The 20,147-nt window shown below is 37.0% G+C and overlaps 5 protein-coding genes across 6 annotated transcripts; 4 read left to right on the plus strand and 1 right to left on the minus strand.

Moving 5' to 3' along the window:
* Positions 1-108: 108 nt before the first annotated feature.
* LOC145230765 (DNA polymerase delta subunit 4-like) lies at positions 109-1,742 on the plus strand. Its single transcript, XM_080096295.1, has 3 exons — positions 109-301; positions 788-910; positions 976-1,742. Exons 1-3 carry the CDS (start codon positions 232-234, stop codon positions 1,116-1,118), a joined length of 336 nt encoding a protein of 111 aa, XP_079952421.1. The 5' UTR covers positions 109-231; the 3' UTR covers positions 1,119-1,742.
* Positions 1,743-2,632: 890 nt separating this feature from the next.
* On the minus strand, positions 2,633-6,902 carry LOC145224769 (atlastin-2-like). The gene is made up of 7 exons (XM_080091381.1): positions 6,717-6,902; positions 5,959-6,096; positions 5,736-5,891; positions 5,620-5,676; positions 4,028-4,496; positions 3,664-3,945; positions 2,633-3,519 (listed from the first exon to the last, which is right to left on the minus strand). Exons 1-5 carry the CDS (start codon positions 6,900-6,902, stop codon positions 4,254-4,256), a joined length of 780 nt encoding a protein of 259 aa, XP_079947507.1. The 3' UTR covers positions 2,633-3,519; positions 3,664-3,945; positions 4,028-4,253.
* Positions 6,903-8,999: 2,097 nt separating this feature from the next.
* LOC145209054 (cathepsin O-like) lies at positions 9,000-11,910 on the plus strand. 2 transcript variants are annotated; one of them, XM_080079302.1, is made up of 11 exons: positions 9,004-9,317; positions 9,384-9,504; positions 9,618-9,763; positions 9,841-9,854; positions 9,980-10,133; positions 10,859-10,929; positions 10,994-11,035; positions 11,095-11,194; positions 11,413-11,497; positions 11,607-11,699; positions 11,763-11,910. In XM_080079302.1, the coding sequence occupies exons 1-11, from the start codon at positions 9,150-9,152 to the stop codon at positions 11,804-11,806; spliced, it is 1,038 nt and encodes a 345-aa protein (XP_079935428.1). In that variant the 5' UTR covers positions 9,004-9,149; the 3' UTR covers positions 11,807-11,910. The 2 variants fall into 2 exon arrangements, with proteins under 2 accessions (XP_079935429.1, XP_079935428.1); XM_080079303.1 differs by lacking the exon at positions 11,607-11,699 and having other exon boundaries at positions 9,000-9,317.
* A 2,634-nt stretch (positions 11,911-14,544) lies between these two features.
* Positions 14,545-17,137, plus strand: LOC145224625 (pre-rRNA 2'-O-ribose RNA methyltransferase FTSJ3-like). The gene has a single exon (XM_080091165.1). The coding sequence runs from the start codon at positions 14,614-14,616 to the stop codon at positions 16,783-16,785; it is 2,172 nt and encodes a 723-aa protein (XP_079947291.1). The 5' UTR covers positions 14,545-14,613; the 3' UTR covers positions 16,786-17,137.
* A 24-nt stretch (positions 17,138-17,161) lies between these two features.
* LOC145224635 (putative amidohydrolase YtcJ) lies at positions 17,162-20,140 on the plus strand. Its single transcript, XM_080091175.1, has one exon. The coding sequence runs from the start codon at positions 17,170-17,172 to the stop codon at positions 18,763-18,765; it is 1,596 nt and encodes a 531-aa protein (XP_079947301.1). The 5' UTR covers positions 17,162-17,169; the 3' UTR covers positions 18,766-20,140.
* The last annotated feature ends 7 nt before the right edge of the window (positions 20,141-20,147 follow it).

The raw sequence follows: 20,147 nt of genomic DNA on the forward strand, positions 1-20,147 counted from the left end.
TATTACTATTTTTTAAGTTATAAAGTTATAGACCAGATGAAATGAAATTGAATATTGATTTCTATTACGATGTAAAAACATGTTCATTGAACCGTAAATAACAAATTTGGACACAGTTCATTAAACACAGCAGCAACAAAACAAGTTTCAAGTTCAAAAAAATTGAAGTTTAAATTTATTACAATTGCTACAAAGTGTGTGCATCTTGTTTTGCCAATCCAAAACGTTAAAATGTCCGGTCAGCAAAAAATTACATATCAGTTGAGAAAATCCAAAGGGAAAAGCTATGGCCCAACCAAAGGTAGTGTTGGTCTTTTCAATTTTTGTTTTAATTAAGAAAAGAATGTTTTTATGTTATGTTGGCTATAGTGTACATTATTTGTGCGAAATAATGTTGCAAGACAAACTTGTTGCACAAAATTAATTGACAATTTGGTTATTTCATGTTTGTTTTGTATATTGGCAAAGTATACCCGTTGAATTTATAACTTAAAAGACTGCTTGTTTCACAACATCTGCTAACTCGCATGTGCAGCGGCCAGACTATGCAAAATGAAGCACAGTGATATCTACATATTTGGGTGTTGAAACTCACATCGAAACCAGTAACCAGTCTACAATGCATTTGTAATACATGCAAGATTAAGCCATTTAACCGGTTGTGGTTTTTGTTTACTGTGTATATAATTGAAATAAAACAAAAAAAATGGAAAGGCATTTGCTGCATTTCATAAATTTAAATGCTAATAATGCTGTTTTTAAATAATAATTGGTTTTATTACAATAGTTTCAGCTGTCAAAGAGACAAAACCAAAAAGAAACCTTCCACAAGCAAGACCTGACAAACAAAACAATGAAATTGATGAATTAAAACATTTTGATCTTGAGTCAAAATTTGGACCAGCCATTGGTGAGTCATTTGCTTGTTGTATATACTTGAGTTTTACATGTTGTGTAACTAATACAATCCAACAGGTATGACCCGACTTGAAAGATGGAATAGAGCATTTGAGCTCGATTTGAATCCACCGGATCATATAAAGGATTTGATAAACAGCCACATGGATGATCCAGAATATGCAAAACCACTGTGGAATTCACATTCTTTGATTTCTTAAGCTGCTAATTCAGCTGCACACTGCCATTTTATTCTACCATTTGTAGTTATTTTATTATGTGTGATTTTTCTAACTGCAGTATCATGGTTAATTTCTTTTATATTCGTTTTTCTACATGGTTTTACAGTTTCAATTTGAATGCATTTTAGATTTTTAACTTACAAGTTTAAATGTTCCACTTTTAATAGTGCAAACAATTGTTAGGGATTTGTTTCAAGTTTTTAATACCAAAGCTTTGTAGCGATTACGTCATAATTTGTGCAAACCTTGCAATAGCTATTTACCAAATTAGCTGGTTTTACTTGCTAAAATGCTCGAGTTGATAATATTCCCTGTTACAGTTAAAGTAGGAGGTTGTTCGACCTTGCTATCTGGTGTTTACCCGCTTTAATCGTATGTTTTGGTATTGTGCGGTAAATTTGGCGCTGTTTAGTGTGTGAGAAAATGTGCAAGCGCCAACGGCAAAAGCATAGTTGTACAGTTTAATGTCACGTGTTATGAATTTATAAAACGTACCGCTGATGTAATGGCTCATAGCAGTTTTAGTCCTACCGCAGTTAACTCTTTGGCTTACTGTTCAATTATTTGCATTGAAGTAATAAACAAACGAACTGAAGTGCAAGACACGTGTGTGGAGTTCCCAGGACTCGGTCCTGACAAGCCCAGGAGCTTGGGAGATTAAGGACGGTGGTATACCTCTTTAATTTGTAGTGACACGGTTATACCTTTGAGACTCATCAACGAACATTAACATAAACATTCGATCACTACAGCTTCATTTCTCTGCTTTGGAGCAAGTATATTTTCTGTCTTTTTCCTTGCACCAATACTAAAATCCCTTGAAAATTCTCAGGCATAGTGTTAAGAACTTACTTCTGCATTCATGGATCAGCCTAGAAACAAACCGTGTATACCAGTGGTTCCCAACAAGGGGGGAATTCCCCACAAGGGGGAGGGGGGATTTTGGGTGCACAGGACAAAAACGGTTGGGAACCACCGGTGTATACAATAACACATAGTTTCCGACACACTAGCAGTGCCAGATTAACCATTAGGCAAAGTAGGCTAGTGCCTACAGGCCCGTCAAAATTCCAGGACACTTTAAATAATTTGGCAACACTGACAATTCTAATTTTTTAGTATCAACCCTGCTTTTCGGGCCACTTATAAAATGTGCTTACAGGCCAGCAGAGCCTTAATCCGGCACTGCACACTAGTCAAAAAATCTGTGTGCAGTGCTGTTGTTACAACAAACTGTTTGAATCGACCTTATGCAAGACTTACTGTGTTCAGTACTAACTGAAATGAACTTTACAACCTTACCCCTTCTGCCGCAATCTACAACCTGACAGTTGATAAAAAGAGGTTTGGGGTTGAACTATCCGCATGGTGATTAACCGACTAAGATTTGGTTAAACGAATAACAAAAGAACAGTGCTGCTAAAGAAAGCGTTTTATTGTTTTTCAACAAAAAACTATATTCTCTACAGATTTAGGTTGTAATACATTTACAAAGAAACAAAACGTTGTCGTAGCAAGCGCAAGAAATGTGTTGAACAGCGTAATTAAGCCTCGCAAAGCAATACAGTCAAGAAGTTATATGACCTCGAAACTGTGTGGGCAACTTCCTCGTAATAGAAAATGGCGAAGGGGCTAAATCCTAAACTGTCGGTATATCGCGCTCAATAAGAAAACATTGCAGAAATAGCAAATGGTATACATACGCAAACTTGTTATGTGTGTGCTGCACATCTGCAAATATTTGAACAGAAGTCGGCCCCAAAGTTATAGATGCCTTGTGAAAGATTCATTATTATCCGTTAATAACCGGATAAAACAAAAATATCTGTTGATGTACGTTTCCGGATAGTAGGTATCCGAAATAGCTAGTTAAGTAAGGGTTTGCCGGCAAAATGACCACGTCAGTAAGCTTTTTGTAGGTTTAACAATTTGCAAGGAAACACTTTATTCTTGTGAAGGGATTTTCATAACTTTGTAATGTATGCTTGTGCAAAACGAGATGGAACGCAGACAGCGCAACAATTACTGAAAGCGCTCCAAGTTGAAGGCAGGTGATGCCACACAAAGAAACTGGTTAAGAATGCCACATTAAAAAGCTACATGCTAAAGCTATATATTTTTTTTATAGTTTGAATAGCATAAAAATGATCGAGTTATATGGAATACGCAATGATAACGTCTACGTTGGAGGAATGAGGCAAGCTCTTGCAGTGATACCATGTTGGCTGAATTTGTGCTCACTGCCTTCAGTTTGTTTGAGATAAAACTCCACTATCTTCGGACACACGGCAAACAATAAGGGTCTCGAAGCTGGTACAAACACAATCAAGGCCACAGCTGCAGATCCGATAAGAACTCCACCAATAGAGAGCAGAACTTTCTGTAAGATGTCCAAAAAAAGTGTCAATGAAGACGACATGAATTTTTTTACTTAAGTTAGCTTTTATTAATGCCACAAAGCAGCTTTAAAAAGTAAGATTATTTTTAAGTAAACTTATTCATGTAATATTTCAATTTAATTGACCTTTGCTACCCTTTGACTGTTTGTTACATCCAACTCCGTCTCATGAAATTGCTCGTCGATGATGTCACTCAATTGACCAAGCAAGGCTTCCATTACACTCGAGTTAGAAAAACATGCAAGTTTTTTCCTTGCGGTGCTTAATGCCAAACACTTGTTTTCTTCATGTTTCTTCCGCCTTTTTTCGCTGGTGCGAAAAAATTGCATAAACTTTGAACTGCATTTGCTTTGATAAAACTCAAGAGAATTCTGTAAAAATGAGTTTGCTTTTGTTTCCTCGATCACCTAGGAATAAAAGAAATTGGGTAAAGACAAGACATCTTATAACTTAAAAATATAAATGACAGTTCTTTATTGCGCGACCTACTGTGTTTAAACCCTGAGCTTCTTTATTTCGAAACTCTTGCTGATACTGTGACATGTATAAATGCAGATTGTAGATAGTTGTCTGTTGACCTTCAATTGTCCTTGGTTCCAAAACCTCATTTGCAACCACTTGACAAAACCTCAAAAGACTTGATTTGAAAGGCTCTTCAATATCTATAGTAAGTTTGCTATAGTATGATTAACACCAAAGGCATTACAAAATTCCTTCAGTTAGACTTCTTGCCTGACATTTTTCGGTCCTTATTGAGAGCCCGTTTCATCACATGATAATTAGGCTGTGGCATAAGAAAGACACGTACACTGCGAAACACATTTTCAATCATCCGAAAAAATCCCGCCGTTTTTCCCTCTCTATTCTTTTCCCGTTGATATTTTTTGTATTCCTCACCTCCTTCAAACCCAAAGTTGTATCGGTCGTCATCCCAATCGCGAATTACAATCACTAAGTCCTAAAATGAAAGACATACTCTGTCATGTTTTTTAAGGTTCAACATGGGACAGTTGCAAATAACAAATTGTTTTGTATTGCTAAAAGATCGACAGTTTTAGCATCGAGGACAGTGTTTTTCAACCGGGGTCGCCAGGCACTTTTTGAGGGGGTTGCGAAGACGAGACGATTTTTCGGGATGATTTTATCATCAAAACTTTTCTTGTGACTTCTGTTTAGCATAGTAACTGACACTGTTTAGAATTGTCACAACAGCATTTTCGATCATGTACTTCTCTAAAATTGTGGCTTTTTTGACATTAAAATCATAAAATAATTTTATGATGACATGAGCCATAACCAAAATTTGAAAGGGTTTTCTGTGAGTCGTTTGCCAGTAAATGCATGAACACACCCTGGTGGAGGTCGCGTTGTGACAGAAAACCTCTATAGGGGGTCGCAGAGTAAAAAAAGGTTGACAAACGTTGATCTGGGATAACAATCAACTTTTTATTTTAGAAGTACTAAACATTGTGGAATTTAAGTCTGTAACCAAAATATTGCACTATAACAGCGGATAACTGGGGTCCGCGGTCCTTAGGTGTCCTCCACGCGATTTCAGGGGACCGCGGGAAGCTTAAAATATTTCAATCTTATATGTAATATAAGATCTTACTAGTGTATGAGCAAACATGAGATAAACAAACGAGTTTTCTATGACAATAAGTGGCCTATTACTTCATTTTCAAGTTACAAACCAATGCGATTGTTCGTGCACTACGTTTATATTGTTTTAGTCTTGTCTGTGACGTAATAAAATGAAAACTTTCCCACGTAAAGTGATCTTACGGAAATAAACTTAATTCATTATGTATGTTGTTGGGTGTAATGTTTTCGAAAGGAATAGTCTTTTAGTTTGATAACTCGGCAGTTTAATTTTGCCAAGATATTTTAAATTGTATGAATATATATCTAGCTTGGACCGCAAGTGCTCGAAAAAATTGCCGTTATGACAAAAAAAAGTTTGAGAACCGCTGCACTACAATGTGCTCTTTAAATTTGCTTGAGGTGGACATGGCCTTTTCCTCTGCCACCGTCAATGGTTTTAACATTTGTCAAATATTAATGATTTATCAACTGTTTACCTGAAACATATTGTCCAAAGACACTTTCCATCTTACTCGGAGATCATCCAGCAACTTCTAAAGATAAAAAGCGTCACACATGTATAAGAACAATGCAATTAAAGCACAAGGCTCACCTCCATGTTACGCATGTTGTTACTGTCGAAGTGACTTTTGATGTTGTAAATAACAACCGAACTGCAAAAAGCAGCCATGCCCAGTATTGCTGGGATTTTCCTCTCATCCTGATGAGGATCAAGTGATCCCTCAGTGTCCCAAATACTGACGTAATGCTATGACGAAACCAAAATTTATAACTTAATCGTTGGGCAACTTTTTGACATTATAAGCTTAGCCTACCTTTTGTCTTCCTTCCCTTTTTGCGTCAAACAAAATATATTTATCAAAAACATCGATTCCAGTTGTTTGCGCTTCATTGTGATCCTCCAGTGCAAATGTGTTTATAATTTTTTCACTGTCTATGAAACTGTTTTCGTTCTGAAAAAAAACACAAAAAACTTCGTTTTCTTTAATATAAATACCTGTAGCATCCGTTTACTTGAATCGGAAATCAAAAATTATAGACGCGTCAAACACAAACGCCCACACAACACGTATGTAAAGTATAAAGAAGATATAAACGTGCACGTAAAAGGAAAAAGGCAAATGCCACGCGTTGTTAGAAACACCAGGGGGTCGTCACAACACAAACCCAATTAGTGACAAATATCTCTGTACTTGTTCTCGTGCTTGTACGTTTCATTTAATAAAAGTTTCGTTTTTTGTTTTTTTTTGGCCGTAGAATTGTACTTGAAGCTACGGTACGATAATAAAACTACAATGTTAAGTTTCAGGGAAAATTTAATGTCGTTGACGTCCGGCTCAAAATATCCGGTTGGACACGCATCAAAGACAAAAATGGGGAACATGATTGTAGCATGAAGTGACTCAGAAACATTTTAGGTTTCAAAGCGAAATATTTTAAGTTAGCCAATTTTGTCGTTTGCTCATATTACAACAATAAACAAAGAACATTTCTTGCAAATTTATTATCAAATCTGCTTTTAATATCTTTACTTGATATCTTCAAGTTTGTATGTAATTTGAAATATACTTACTATTTGCAAGTAGTTTAACATCACATTTTGAAGAAATGATTTCCCAGACCCGTGTTCTCCAATAATTGAAATAATACCTAACGGTTGGTTCCCCAAATATGCGTCGTCATGCATTGGTGTTGGAAGCTTACTTGCATCATACACAAACTCCCCATTTTCGTAATCTAGAATCTTCCTGGTCGCCATAGCGAATTTCTATATTTTAATCTAACAAGCACTACATCACACAACAAGTCCGTCTAGATAAATGCAAATATGTGTTGTTATTGGAAACTTACGCTATTTCAAACAATTTACCAACCTTTGTCAGCAAGGCAGGCCTACTCTGCTTTGAGGCGTATCGCGCTTTTGTCTAAGGTCGGAACGACGCTAACGAAACGCGCTTTTGTCTATTGAAGGTCGGAACGACGCTCAAATGAACTAACCAACATTTTCGTTTCATTGCAATCGAATATATTCAGTTATAACAGCACAAGTACAAAGCTACATCTGGTTACATGTAATGCGTTTCTTCATTGTGTATGACAACTATACTGTTAACCAAAAATATATTTTTGTTTCGTCAATTAACACATATTCTTACGGTCACTATGTGAACAAGCCCATGTTGCTCCTGCTTCTCTCTATTTTGGTACGATTTAACAGGGCCCAGTAAGATTTAGCGTTACTAACCAGTCCAGGCTAGGCATTTTGCATCCCAATGTTCAATAAAATAACCAATGTTGAATAGATGCAAATTTATCTCAGCTTGTCTATCAAGATAATGATATAAATTAGTAGGTGGAACGAGGCTGTTTTGCTGTGATAAAGTGTTTCCACCCATTCTTCTCAGTCATCTGAATCATAGAAAGACGTTATTACATCAGAGAAACTTTTTAATTTTTGCAGGGATGTGGAAGCTTTTGCGTTAACGGGCCAGATGCAGAAAGCATGATGAGATCGGGCGTCCCAACTCTCTTTAGCCCTACTTAACTTTCCTCGTTTGCGTCCAAAAACGTTCATATTGATTTTAAATCTATTAGGAGAGTTTGCAATTGTTTCTGGCTACGTTGTCGGGTTGCCGAAAACACACGCCCAATAACAAAAACACATTGTTCTGAATCTGATCACAAACAAAAAGTAGCTGAATTAAAACAAAGGGTCGCACTACTTTGTTTTCGCACGACTTAACGATTTACGATTTACTGGGTTTTAACCCCAGGCTGATACCACAGCACGTAAAAACTCAGTTGGTTTATATTTGTCACGTCTGTCGACTGTGGATGGATTTTTTCAGACGTTCAATTCTGGGTAAATTTTCACCTGTAGCATTTGAGCTTCCTTTTTTTTCACTTTACAAAACATACCCGCAGTTTTGTTTATGTCTAATACTCCAACCAAACCACGGGTTCTTAAATCAACACAATCAAGCTTTAGGATTTTTGACGATGCAGAACTCATACAAAAGACTAGGCTTAGAAGAAGCAGATAGATTGACATTTGTTCAACAAGATGCGTTTTCATCGTTCCGTCATTCCGTCTTTTGCATATTACCCTCTCACTCAAGCGCAGTGTTGCCAGGTTGCGCTTTATGCGCCGAATTGGGCTACTTCGACATCGAGTTGCGGGCTCTTTCGTGAGTTGCGGGTTGCGCCTTTTTAGGCGGGTTTGTAAATGACATTTTTTTACCGTATGACCAGTAATGATTGCATTATTATTGTGACGTCAAAAAAGTTGTAAGTTCAATTTTAAAAAAAGAACTAATGAAATCACCCAGAGTGTCGGAGATTTAACATCCAGCTGAGCAAAAGAATGCTTTCAGTCCACGCAATGTACGACGTACATTACAACGTACATTGTACGTTCATTTTTTAAACAAAGAGATTAAATAAAGGCCTTTGTTACCAAGTAAGAGGAATTGTCTCTTGGCAAAAATCATTGTTTTACAGGTCATGTTACTTTGGTATTAAACCGAAACATTTTTGTTTTAAAGTAGATATTAAAAAGTTTTTAAAAAACATGAAAAGTGGATGTACGGAGTGTGTTCAATACAGTGTTACTGGAAACAGCTTAAATTTAATTTTAAAATACACAAAAATTAAATCTAACACGGAGAAACCTGAATAATTGTCACCCCAACAGGTGAAAGTAGTAAAAATCATTTGTTTTTTAGGTGTTTGTAAAATTGGGCTCTTTTGGGCTACTTTTGACGGGTAAAGTTGCGCTTTTCCACACTTTGACCTGGCAACACTGCTCAACCGTGACTCGTTAAAAATACAAATTTTCTGTTGTCGGATAAGAGTTTACGAAGTTGTAATTTACAATTACCAATACCATTGGATCTTGTTTAAACAGCTACTAAAGTTGCCCTGTGAGACAATATTTACAAATCAGCAAACGATGCCCTAAACATTTTTTTTTGTATTTTAGGTTAAGTGCACTTTTTTGTTTATTATGTTTTTTTGTTATTTTCTGTTGGTTTTCATTTTTGTTTCTGATGTCAATGCATTTCCACCTCAAAAAAGTGAATTGAAGGATTTGTTTAATGCTTTCAAGTTGACCTACAACAAAACATATAACTATGGCAGTGCTGAACATGATTTTCGCTTTAATAATTTTATGGTATGTACTTGGTTTTTGTAATGACTGGAACAGACAAAGCCAAATTGCAAACCTCATGCATTTTAGGCTTCAATTAAAAGAATCACTTATCGAAATCACCTTAACTTCATAAAAACAGATGACAACAACAGCACACCAGTTTATGGAATTACCAAGTTTTCTGACTTGTCTCCCAAAGAATTTAAGGGTAAATTGCAAAAATGCAAGTGTTTTCTCAATGGAAAATGCCTGTTGTGACCAAAACTCTTTTAATGTATCATACAATCTCTTTACTGCTACAATTTGACTTTAATATTTCAGATAGGTATTTGTCGAAACACATTGAGCAGAACTTTCCCAAAAATGACTCATGGAATGTAGCAAAGTATATGCAAGTTCCTGTCACTGAAAATGTGTGGGATTGGAGAAAAAAGAATGTAGTAACACCTGTGAAGGATCAAGGAGGTGTAAGTTTTTTTTTGGAGGTTTCATTTCTTTTTATTGTACCAAATAAAAAAATATTGTGTTGTATTTTTTTTTTCAGTGTGGCAGCTGCTGGTACGTAAGTGATAGTTGTTTCACATTGCAAATTGATTTGCTATTCTAAATACTTTTTTTCTGCACCGCATGTTTTTGGGTTTTTGTACAATATTTTAATGGTTGCGTTTTTGGTTAATTTCCAGGGCATTTAGTACAGTAGAAAACGTGGAAACATCCTGGGCATTATCAGGAAACCAAGTAACTGAACTAAGCACCCAAGAGGTTGTTGATTGCAGTAACAATAACTATGGATGCAAGGGTGGTTCGCCATGCAATGCTTTGATGTGGCTTAAAAATGTAAGTGATTATGCGATATTGATTTCACTCGTTTTTTTTCTCTGGTGAAGTTGGCCCATACACAATTGACACAAAATTTTGTGGATTTGGACAAAACTTTTCATATCAACAAAATTTGTGCTCTTCTGGCAGTATTTATTTCAATATGCCAACGTTTCGATGTCCCATACGAAACACCTTCATCAGGGTAATGACATAAAATGCAAACACATGTACTTATAAAGCGAAAAGGATGGATAACACACACACACACAAAAAGGGCGGTGGTAACAAACGCAGTGTACACCAATGGTTGAGTGATAACACCTAGCTCAATGGTGCAAAAGCGACCGATAAGTTATCAGCATTAGAACGTCTGTTTTAACGTTCATTTTGTTGGTGTGGGAATGTAGGTTCCACGACTCCAGGAAACCTTGCTGGTGAAAGTTGGTTTCTCTGGCTAACACCTGGGCAGCAGAAAAGTTTATGGTGTGACAGTAGCCAAAACTTTCCATAGTTTTTACTTAATAACCCCAGTATTTTCCCCGCTAGCCCTAAAAGTGTAAAACGTCTTTGTATATTGCTGCAAATCACAAACGAAAGATATCTGTAACAGCATAATAAAGGCAACAGAACATATGACACTTGTGTGTAAATAGTTGTGTTATTTTGTACCATGACCAAATTAACTGTAGTGTAGTTTTTTTATCCTCTTTTATGCAGTGTGATAAAAAGAATTTTTTTAGAATAAAATCAAGCTTGCGAAGAATAACTTATATCCATATGATGGTTCAACGGAAAAGTGCAGGACAAATATGTAAGTTACACACAAACCATGTCTAATGTAATATCACTTACAAAGCATTTACTGTTTTTTCAAGGGAATCTGATGGAGTTGGTGTATTAGATTACTTTTGTGAATCGTGAGTAGAATGTATGTAATGGTTGGAATTTTCGGTTGCAATATTTCTATTTATTTTAGATGTTTTGGACCCTGTCCAATGGTTGAGATGAAAAAGATGTTGCCACTTGTTCATGCAATAGGTCCACTTGCTGTTTCAGTCAATGCTATAAGTTGGCAGGTAACATGTTTATGACCATGTTATTATTCAACCGGTGTGGTGCTAGACAAGTAATGATGGTTTTAAAAGAACTTGTAGTTTTTGCTGAAATTTTGCCCACCACAATAACAGGGCTTTGTCAGGATGTGGCAGAAGCAAATTCCTGCTTCATAGAAAAAAAAACTGCTGTTTATTACAGTGTGTTACCAATAAACTATACCTACTTCATTTATTTATAGGATTACATTGGTGGAGTTATACAGCATCATTGCTCATTTGATTCAGCAAACCATGCAGTACAAATTGTGGGCTATAACCTAAATGGTGAGTTTACATTCTTATACTTGTCATCGCCGTACAAGGTTTATCTTACTATTATGCAAATTGACTCAATAATGAATCTGTCACATCAATTAAAATGTTATATTAAAAGTGCAACCACCTTATTGGATTGTTCGCAACTCATGGGGTCTTAACTTTGGCGAGGAAGGATATTTACGAATAAAAGTTGGAGACAATGTTTGTGGTAGGAAATGTGTGTTTAAATATATAGTATCTTTTTAATTATGTTAACCCAATGCCTTTGCAGGTGTAGCCAACTCTTACAGCGGTGTCAAATCGACATACAGTTGAAACATCCTATGCACTTCAATCCTTATCATGGTTTACTGTGTACAAATTTCATTTGCTTGCCTTTATGCTTTTGTATGTGTGCAATAAAGTATCCGTTTTGTATACATGTTGAACTGTTAATTTCTGTGTAAAGAAAATAGATATTGAGGTCCAAGATTTCAATTTAGTTTTGCATGCGTCAAAGATCAGGACTCGCATTCTATAAATTTGTATTTGGGCTGGATCATTTCCATGGAAAAGCAAAGTTTTATCAACAGCAAAACCTTGGGCGCTGAAAAAAATAAACAACGACTTTTGTTGAATTTTTAGTTCGATTCAATGTTGAGTTGAGTTTTATGTGGGTCAAAGTCAGCAAAAAACACTTTATTTACATAGGCTTTAATGTAAGTGGCTCAGACCTACTACAGTTGTTTTGTTAAAGAGTTGTTTACTTCGCCATTGCCATGCATGAACAAGAGTCGCTCACTCACGAAAAAATGGTAAAATGCTGAATCACGGTTTTTCGTTGCAATGCATCCGCTGCACTGGTGTACAAATAAAACTAAAATATTCCGTACAAATGTTTTGTTTGACATTTTTATTAACGTGGATTAACAGTAATATATAAACATTTAAAGTTCATAGCGACATATTTTTTTTACTGACAAAATAAAAACTTGAAATGGCAAATAATTTTCTGTGATCGAGGATAATTCGAAAACGTGGTGGGCGTGTTTCTTACTACAGGTGCGCTAGGTTCGCTAGGGACGCTTGGTTACCTTTTTTTGTGCAACGTAACGTAAAAATACTGCAGGTAACTCTCTTTGGTACGATGAAACTCGTAAAAGGTGCGACGTGACTCGAAAATACTGCAGCTGTTCTGTTTTTATGCGACGATTCGAAAATGCTGCAGTTAACATTAAAACACGCAAATAATGCATAGTCCTATCCATGGGCGCCGCCACGTAGGGGCAAGAGGGGGCACTTGCCCCCCCCCCCCCCCTTGGAATTTCAGTGTACCTCAATTTAACATATTTAGCAGCAAACCTAATTAAATTGGCAGCGCGGGAATTTGTGACATCGTTCAATGCTTTAACTTTTAGGCAACTCAATTGTGAAGTACACGATTTATGGCTTCATATGTAACAAATTCTTGATGCGGAAAAGTATAAACCAAAATTTGCCCCCTCTTGCAAAATTTTCTTTACGGGTTTGTTGCATTAAAACGAGTTACAAGCAATATACCTAAGTACCAAGAGCACCAAGCGAAGTACCTAACGAACTATGCGCACTTAGCGCACCAAAGGACCTGCAGTATTCGAAGGCACCATGCGCAGTTTGGTGAGTCGCTGGTGCAGCCATTTTAAGTGACGGCAAATAAAACAAGGTTAGTGGTTAATCCGCGCCTTCTGTGTAAGTCGGGAAATAAAAATTTAACACAAAAAAGTCATACAATTGTTGCAAGACAGGCCGAATTATTAAGAGGCCTAACACTCGCGAAGACAATTAAGTTTTTGTTATAAACCAGTGCAACAGAAAAACTGTTTTAGTTTTCCTCTCAAAAGTTTAGTAGCCATTGAAATTTACATTTGTTATTGACAGAATTTTTTTTGGTGAATACATCGTTGAAAATATAACATGTAAGTTATTGTAACATTTCTGTAAAATTTTCCTTAAATGGGTTAATCCAGGGGTACTCAACTTTTTTTTACCTCAAGATCGACTTTTAAGGTATTCAAAACTCTCGGGATCTACCATTCCAATACAAATTATTATACAAGACCAAGTGTTGATTACCAAAGAATAATTCGCATTTTTCTGTGCCAAGGTTTACGTTTTATCGTGGTTTGAAATAGAAAAAATACCATATTGAGAAAAAAGTTTAGACCAAACCACTTATTTTAATTAAAATAAAGAGAGCAACTGCCATTACAAAGTAACAATTACCACTGCAACTATCACTTTTGTGAGTATTTGTGGTGTGAACATATCAACATATTTTGATGAATAATTCTCATAATAAGACTTATCAGAAATATGTTAATAAATATAAAACAATTGGTCATTCATGTAAAGCAGGGGTCACCAAACTTTTTTTCACTGCGGGCCGGATAAGTTTAATAATGTTTTGCGCGGGCCGCATAGTTTACATGCCCCAGTGCCGTCTTTCCAAACTTAGCCCTCCAGGCAATTTTTATAGGGGGCCAAGAGATGGTCTTTTTACAATCCCATTTCAAAGCGGTAATGCGACTGTTAAATTGTACAGTTGGTCTCATCTTACGAGCAATGCGTGTATCTTACGTCACAAGTAACAAAATAAGGCAATTGTTTGCGCACAATTAACACTTGTAGTATTGTTTGTGACGTAACAAACCGGCTTTGGATCAATCTTGGGCGTTATAATCCTATGAAACTAGGTAATATCTATTCCACATGTCGCGACAGAAAAACTTTCGTAAGTATTAGATTAATTTTTTAATGTTATGAAGTTATCAATACGATTTGGCACACTAAAAATGTGTTTGTGGGCCGGATGAAATGACCTCGCGGGCTGGATCCGGCCCGCGGGCCGGAGTTTGGTGACCCCTGATGTAAAGGGACACTCCTCAAAAACGTGTTACAAAACAACTATATATTTTATATTATTATCTGCATCTCTCGCGATTGACTTAAAATCAATCCGAGATCGACCACCTGGGTTAATCCTACAGAAAGGATGATTGTTGGTCTGCTTTGGTTTGTTGCCTCGTTTTAACATGTTTATCTATGCTTTCACAGGTATAACTCATTTGTATCACTTAGCATAGAATTGTCCATTTGCCAACAACATGGGCAAGAACAAGGCTAAGGCCAAAGCTCGAAAGGACAAGTACTACCAGCTTGCAAAAGAGACTGGGTACAGAGCTCGGTCTGCTTTCAAGCTTCTTCAGTTGAACAAAAAATTCAACTTTTTACAATCTTCACAAGTCTTGGTTGATCTCTGTGCAGCCCCAGGAGGATGGCTGCAGGTGGCATCAGAACACATGCCAATTAAGAGCATCATATTAGGTGTTGATCTGGTGCCTATCAAACCGATTCCAAGATGCATCACTTTTCAGGATGACATCACCAAAGAAAGTTGCCGAACTCAGATAAAGAATGAATTGCATAACTGGAAAGTAGATTGTTTCTTGCACGATGGTGCACCTAATGTGGGTAAAAACTGGCTGCATGATGCATACTCCCAGTCAGTTTTGACATTGCACTCTGTTAAGCTTGCATGCGAGTTTTTAAAGAAGGGTGGATGGTTTATCAGTAAGGTATTCAGATCCAAGGACTACCAGGCCTTGATGTGGGTGTTTGGTCAACTTTTCAACAAAGTTCATGCTACCAAGCCCCAAGCTTCTAGAAATGTTTCTGCTGAAATTTTTGTTGTGTGTCAAGGCTACAAGGCACCGGACAAAATAGACAGCAAGTTTTTTGACCCAAAATCTGTCTTTCAGGAAATTGAGGGCAAGCAGCGTGACATTAGCATTCTTGATTTTGAACCAAAAAAGAAAAAGAAGAAAGCCAAAGGATATGAAGAGGAACGTGATTTGCTATTTCGCAAAGTTTCAGTTTCTGAATTTTTGGCCGATTCCAATCCTTTAAAACTGTTAAGCGAGATCAGTGAGCTGGAATTTACTGATGAAGCATTAAAAACACATAAGTTGGTAACCAAAGATATGATCGAAAACGTAAAGGACATTAAAAGTTTAGGCAAAAAGGAAATTAAAGGTTTACTAAATTTGCATCGAAAAATGAAAAAACTAGCAGCAGGTAAACCAACTGATGTGGAGAATCTTGAAAATGATGAAGAGCCTGACAGTGAGGAGGAAATTGAAAAAAAGTTGACTGAACTAAAAGAGGATGAAGCAAGGACACTGAAAAAGAAGAAAAAGACAGTTTTGAAGGAACGCAATAAGTTGCGTGAGCGAATGAGCCACATGGCCCAGTCCATTACTGTTCAGGATGACATGGAACTGTTTGCTTTGGAGAATATTTCTGCTGCTAAAAAGCCAACAGAAATTTCTGATGATGTTGATGTGGACCAAGCTCTTCAATTTGAATCTGATCAATCAGATGATGAAGTAGAAATGGACAGTGAAACTGAAAATCCTAAAGATGCTGCTGTTGATGAGGATGCTGATGAAGAAAGTGTTGATGAGTTCGAAACACAGTTATGGTTTAAGAAAGACATTTTTCGCAAGATTGAAGAGGACGATAATGAGGTTGATGAGGTCAGCCATGCGGAGGAATACCACCAAAACAAAACGAAGTCCGCAGAACCAACAGCAGATAAACAAGAGACGGGTAAAGATACACCGGTAGTGCAAGAAGAAGAGGAGAGTGACAGTGATTCAGATAATGAAGAAGAAATGGAGCAAAGAACTGCAGTAGCGAAGGAGAATTATCAAATGGACGCAGAAGGATTAGCTTTGGGCACTGTTATATCCACATCAAATAAACGCAAGCGTGACGTTATTGATGCCTCTTTCAATAGGTACACATTCAATGATGATGTTTGCAACCTGCCTGATTGGTTTGTTGAAGATGAAAAGAAAAGAGTTGTTCACAATCATCTTAAAGGCCATGTGCCAAAGGATCTTGTAAACTTTTACAAATCAAAGGAGATGAAAATCAATGATAGAACTATTAAAAAGGTAGCAGAGGCCAAAGCACGAAAAAAGAGAAAACAAATGAAGAAATTGGACAAGGCGAGAAAACAAGCAGAAGGCATCACTGACTCCCAGGACATGTCTAATAAGGAAAAGGCAGCCCATGTGAAAACTATCTATAAAAAGGCTGGACTGTTGGGCAAGAAAAAAGAGCATACCACTTATGTGTTTGCCAAAAAGGGAACAGGAAAGCGTGTTCGTCGGCCACCAGGAGTGGCGGGAAAGTTTAAGGTTGTGGATAAGAGAATGAAAAAAGATTTGCGCATGGATAAAAAGAAAGGTGGTAAAGGAAAAAGAAGATAAACCTATCCACATTAACTGTTAGCAAAATGTTTGATGAAAAAGGGCCACTTTGGTGCAGTGTAACTGTTTGTCATGGTTATGGCTTATGTATGTATGTTGTTGTTTGTTTGACTAAAATTGAAACTATGGATACTGTTAATGATCACTTCCTTTCAAGTGCACATAGTGAACATTATCATTGTAAATTAACAACATACAATACAACATATTATACGCTAGTTTAATGTAGTCAATTGTATGCAAACACTTTTTGGCTAAGCCCATTTGAATGTTACATTGTTTTTCTGAGGTGGCGTAACTTGTTAAAACTTGAAATTGGTTAGGCTAATTACTGACTTACATTTTGTTACAGGTACAAGGCTTAGGTTTGGTTTAACTGTAGACATGTCTGTGCTGTTCTATAATGCAAGGATATGGAGGAGTGGTGCTGAGTGCTACTCGTGGATGGTGTTCAACCCAGAAACTGGCAAAATCGTGAAATGTGGAACTGACCAAAATTTACCTTTAGAAGAATGTTCAAAGAAGAGGGACATGAAAAGGCAGTGGATTTTTCCTGGTTTTCATGATTGTCATTTGCATGTAGAATGGCTTGGGTACAAGATTGGTGGCAAAAACATGGACTTGCCACCAACTATAATAGCCTTCAAGGAAAAGGTGCTTGAGCTATCTAACAAACAGGATGGCGTATGGGTCATTGGCTATGGATGGAATCATGACATGATGGACAGAATGCCGGACAAAGCAGACATTGATGAAATAATTAGTGATCGCCCAGCTATTATGTTCAGAATTTGCCAACATATACTTGTGGCCAACAGCAAAGCCCTAGAAATTGCACAAATCACTGATAAAACTGAGGATCCATTGAACGGCAGGATTGACCGGTACCCAGAAGGTCACAAGCTTGCAGGTCACCCCACAGGAGTTTTGCGAGAGGATGGTGGTGTTGGAGCAATGTTAAAGGCAATGCCCCCTTTCTCCACTAAATTGCAGGAATCAAGTATTACACTTGCTCTGCAGGAATGTTTGAAAGTTGGTTTAACAAGTGTTCACCCTTGTGATAATCAGTGCTGGAAAGCATACAGAAACCTGGCAAACCAGAACTCACTCCCCATCCACTGCTACTTCTCTGGTTGGTATGTTGATATAGATACTGATAATTTTCCTTCAAAGCCAAAAGATGCATATGATAATCTATCTTGTGAATGTGTAAAAGTTTTTATTGATGGTGCTCTAAATGGAGAAACAGCTGCTCTTTCTGAGCCTTATTTGAACAGTGATGGCAATAAGGGTGTCCTTCAGATGACAGAGGAGGAAATTGAGGAAAGTTTTACAAGGATAACAAAGGCTGGATATCGACTGGAAATTCATGTAATTGGTGATCGGGCAACAGAAATCACCTTAAAGTATCTGAAAAAATGTAAAGTCCCCCCTGAAAGTCGCCCCCTTCTAGTTCATTGTCAGATTCTAAGAGAAGATCTTTTGGATGAGATGGTCAAATGTGGCGTTGTCCCAACAATCCAACCATCATTTGTACCAACTGATACCCTTGAGATCAGAAATCGTTTGCCACAAAGCCTAATGCAATGTATTTATCCCTGGAAAACCTTGTTGAAAAAGGGAATTATTTGTGGTGGAAGTAGTGATGCACCAATTGAAACCTTTGACCCTTTGCAGGGAATGTATGATGCTATTTTTAGGCCAGACAACTTTTATGGTGGTGACAGGAGTTTTACCCCTGATGAATGCCTCACTTTTCAGGAAGCAGTTGACTTGTATACCACCGGTTCTGCATATGCTGATAACACAGAAACAACAAAGGGAAAAATTGGAGCTGGTTACCAGGCAGATTTTGTTATTCTCAAAGTTCCCTTGAACAATCAGGGAGAACCAATGGATCTACCAAAGCAGCCAGAATTGTTAAAATCATGTTCAGTGAAAGAGGTGTGGATTAAAGGGCAATGTGCTTTAGAGAATTAAACAAAAATTCTGGCACATACTTAATTTTGTCTCATTTTCCCATTGTACTAATTGATACTCATACAAATATGTCCAACATTTTAATTTGATCCAAACACTGTTACCATAGGCGCCGACTTTAAATTTTTCCCGGGTATGCCATATATATATATGACGTCACAAAATGACGTCATGGAATACCAAATTCAGTTCCTGTCGCTGCATATGATGAGACTACGTTAAAGCTTGCAGTACACATCTTAGTTCCACTGCCAGGCCCTTCTGCTAGTGTTGCAATTCGACGCATGTTTGTGTGCGGTAACGCGTTAACATTAGAAAAAAATGGGACCTACTTACCGAAATTACGTTTTATTTTCTCTGTAATAACTATTACAAAAATACTTTGTTTTTACGCAACAAAGCCCACACACTTCCGCTGGACTAGCCATTGCAAAAATCGTTTTATACGTTATAAAGTCGTTTGTTTCGTTTACAACGTGTTGTCTATTTAACGCAGTGAATCATATGTGACGCATTATTAACTTTAAAGTTTAGTGTAGTTCAAACGATGTCCTAAACTGCCAGTAACTTTCGATAAGCTAACAGGTTAATGCGAATTCGTGACATAACAATAAGCGTTGTTGTTTTTTCGGTTGAAACTAGACAGTGGTCATTCTTGCGTAAAGTCAGTTAGAACAAAGATTGGACTGTATTCTCAAAATTTAGTTCACAAACGATAAAATTTTATCACGTGGTTGTTAACGTATACCCAGGGGCAGCGCCGTTCCCCCTTCTCCCCTAAGCGAACGCCAACGCCTTCGTTTTATTTTTTACCGCCCTTCAATGTTCCAATTCCAATGCTTTCTGAAGACTTTACAATTGTCTTGATTGTAATGAATGCGAATAATTCATGGTTGTGAAACAGTAACCGCGATTAAAATCAATTGTGCACGGTACTTATTGGTTCGTATCAGAATAATTTCCACAAAGCATATGACGCATGACTAACGTTGGTCCGATTCTCGGGTATGCGGCATACCCGAGGTTTTCGTTCGGATATGCCTGGCATACCCGGCATACCCGTGTTCGGCGCCTATGACTGTTACTATGATACTTCTTTCTCATATACTGCGAAAACCTCAATCATTACTGTCTGCATATATACATATGTCATGTGCTTAAATTACCAGGTGTTTGCTTTACACATTGCTAATAGTTTTGGTACTAGTAGTAACTAACTTTTTTCATGTTCATATATGCAATAATTATTTTTATGCTGTGAACTAAATTTGTAGTTACATATTTGTTTTATTGGTTTTGTAGCAAATTATTAAAGTATGTATATCATTTTTTTTCAATTCTGCTCAATTGTGCAATCAAACTTCATGTTTTTTAGGCACTAG

The sequence above is a fragment of the Phallusia mammillata genome, chromosome 1, assembly GCF_965637545.1.
Source record: "Phallusia mammillata chromosome 1, kaPhaMamm4.hap1.1, whole genome shotgun sequence".
NCBI lineage: Eukaryota > Metazoa > Chordata > Ascidiacea > Phlebobranchia > Ascidiidae > Phallusia > Phallusia mammillata.

Bases quoted from the DNA above. Each gene is read 5' to 3' on its own strand.
- LOC145230765 (XM_080096295.1), top strand. From the start codon at position 232: ATGTCCGGTCAGCAAAAAATTACATATCAGTTGAGAAAATCCAAAGGG. The intron at 302-787 runs GTAGTGTTGGTC...TTATTACAATAG, and splicing joins AAGCTATGGCCCAACCAAAG to TTTCAGCTGTCAAAGAGACA. The intron at 911-975 runs GTGAGTCATTTG...ACAATCCAACAG, and splicing joins AAAATTTGGACCAGCCATTG to GTATGACCCGACTTGAAAGA.
- LOC145224769 (XM_080091381.1), bottom strand. From the start codon at position 6,902: ATGGCGACCAGGAAGATTCTAGATTACGAAAATGGGGAGTTTGTGTAT. The intron at 5,892-5,958 runs GTAGGCTAAGCT...GTTTCGTCATAG, and splicing joins AAAGGGAAGGAAGACAAAAG to CATTACGTCAGTATTTGGGA. The intron at 4,497-5,619 runs GTAAACAGTTGA...CTTTCATTTTAG, and splicing joins CTTTGGACAATATGTTTCAG to GACTTAGTGATTGTAATTCG.
- LOC145209054 (XM_080079302.1), top strand. From the start codon at position 9,150: ATGTTTTTTTGTTATTTTCTGTTGGTTTTCATTTTTGTTTCTGATGTC. The intron at 11,498-11,606 runs GTGAGTTTACAT...TTATATTAAAAG, and splicing joins TGTGGGCTATAACCTAAATG to TGCAACCACCTTATTGGATT. The intron at 11,700-11,762 runs GTAGGAAATGTG...ATGCCTTTGCAG, and splicing joins AGTTGGAGACAATGTTTGTG to GTGTAGCCAACTCTTACAGC.
- LOC145224625 (XM_080091165.1), top strand. From the start codon at position 14,614: ATGGGCAAGAACAAGGCTAAGGCCAAAGCTCGAAAGGACAAGTACTAC.
- LOC145224635 (XM_080091175.1), top strand. From the start codon at position 17,170: ATGTCTGTGCTGTTCTATAATGCAAGGATATGGAGGAGTGGTGCTGAG.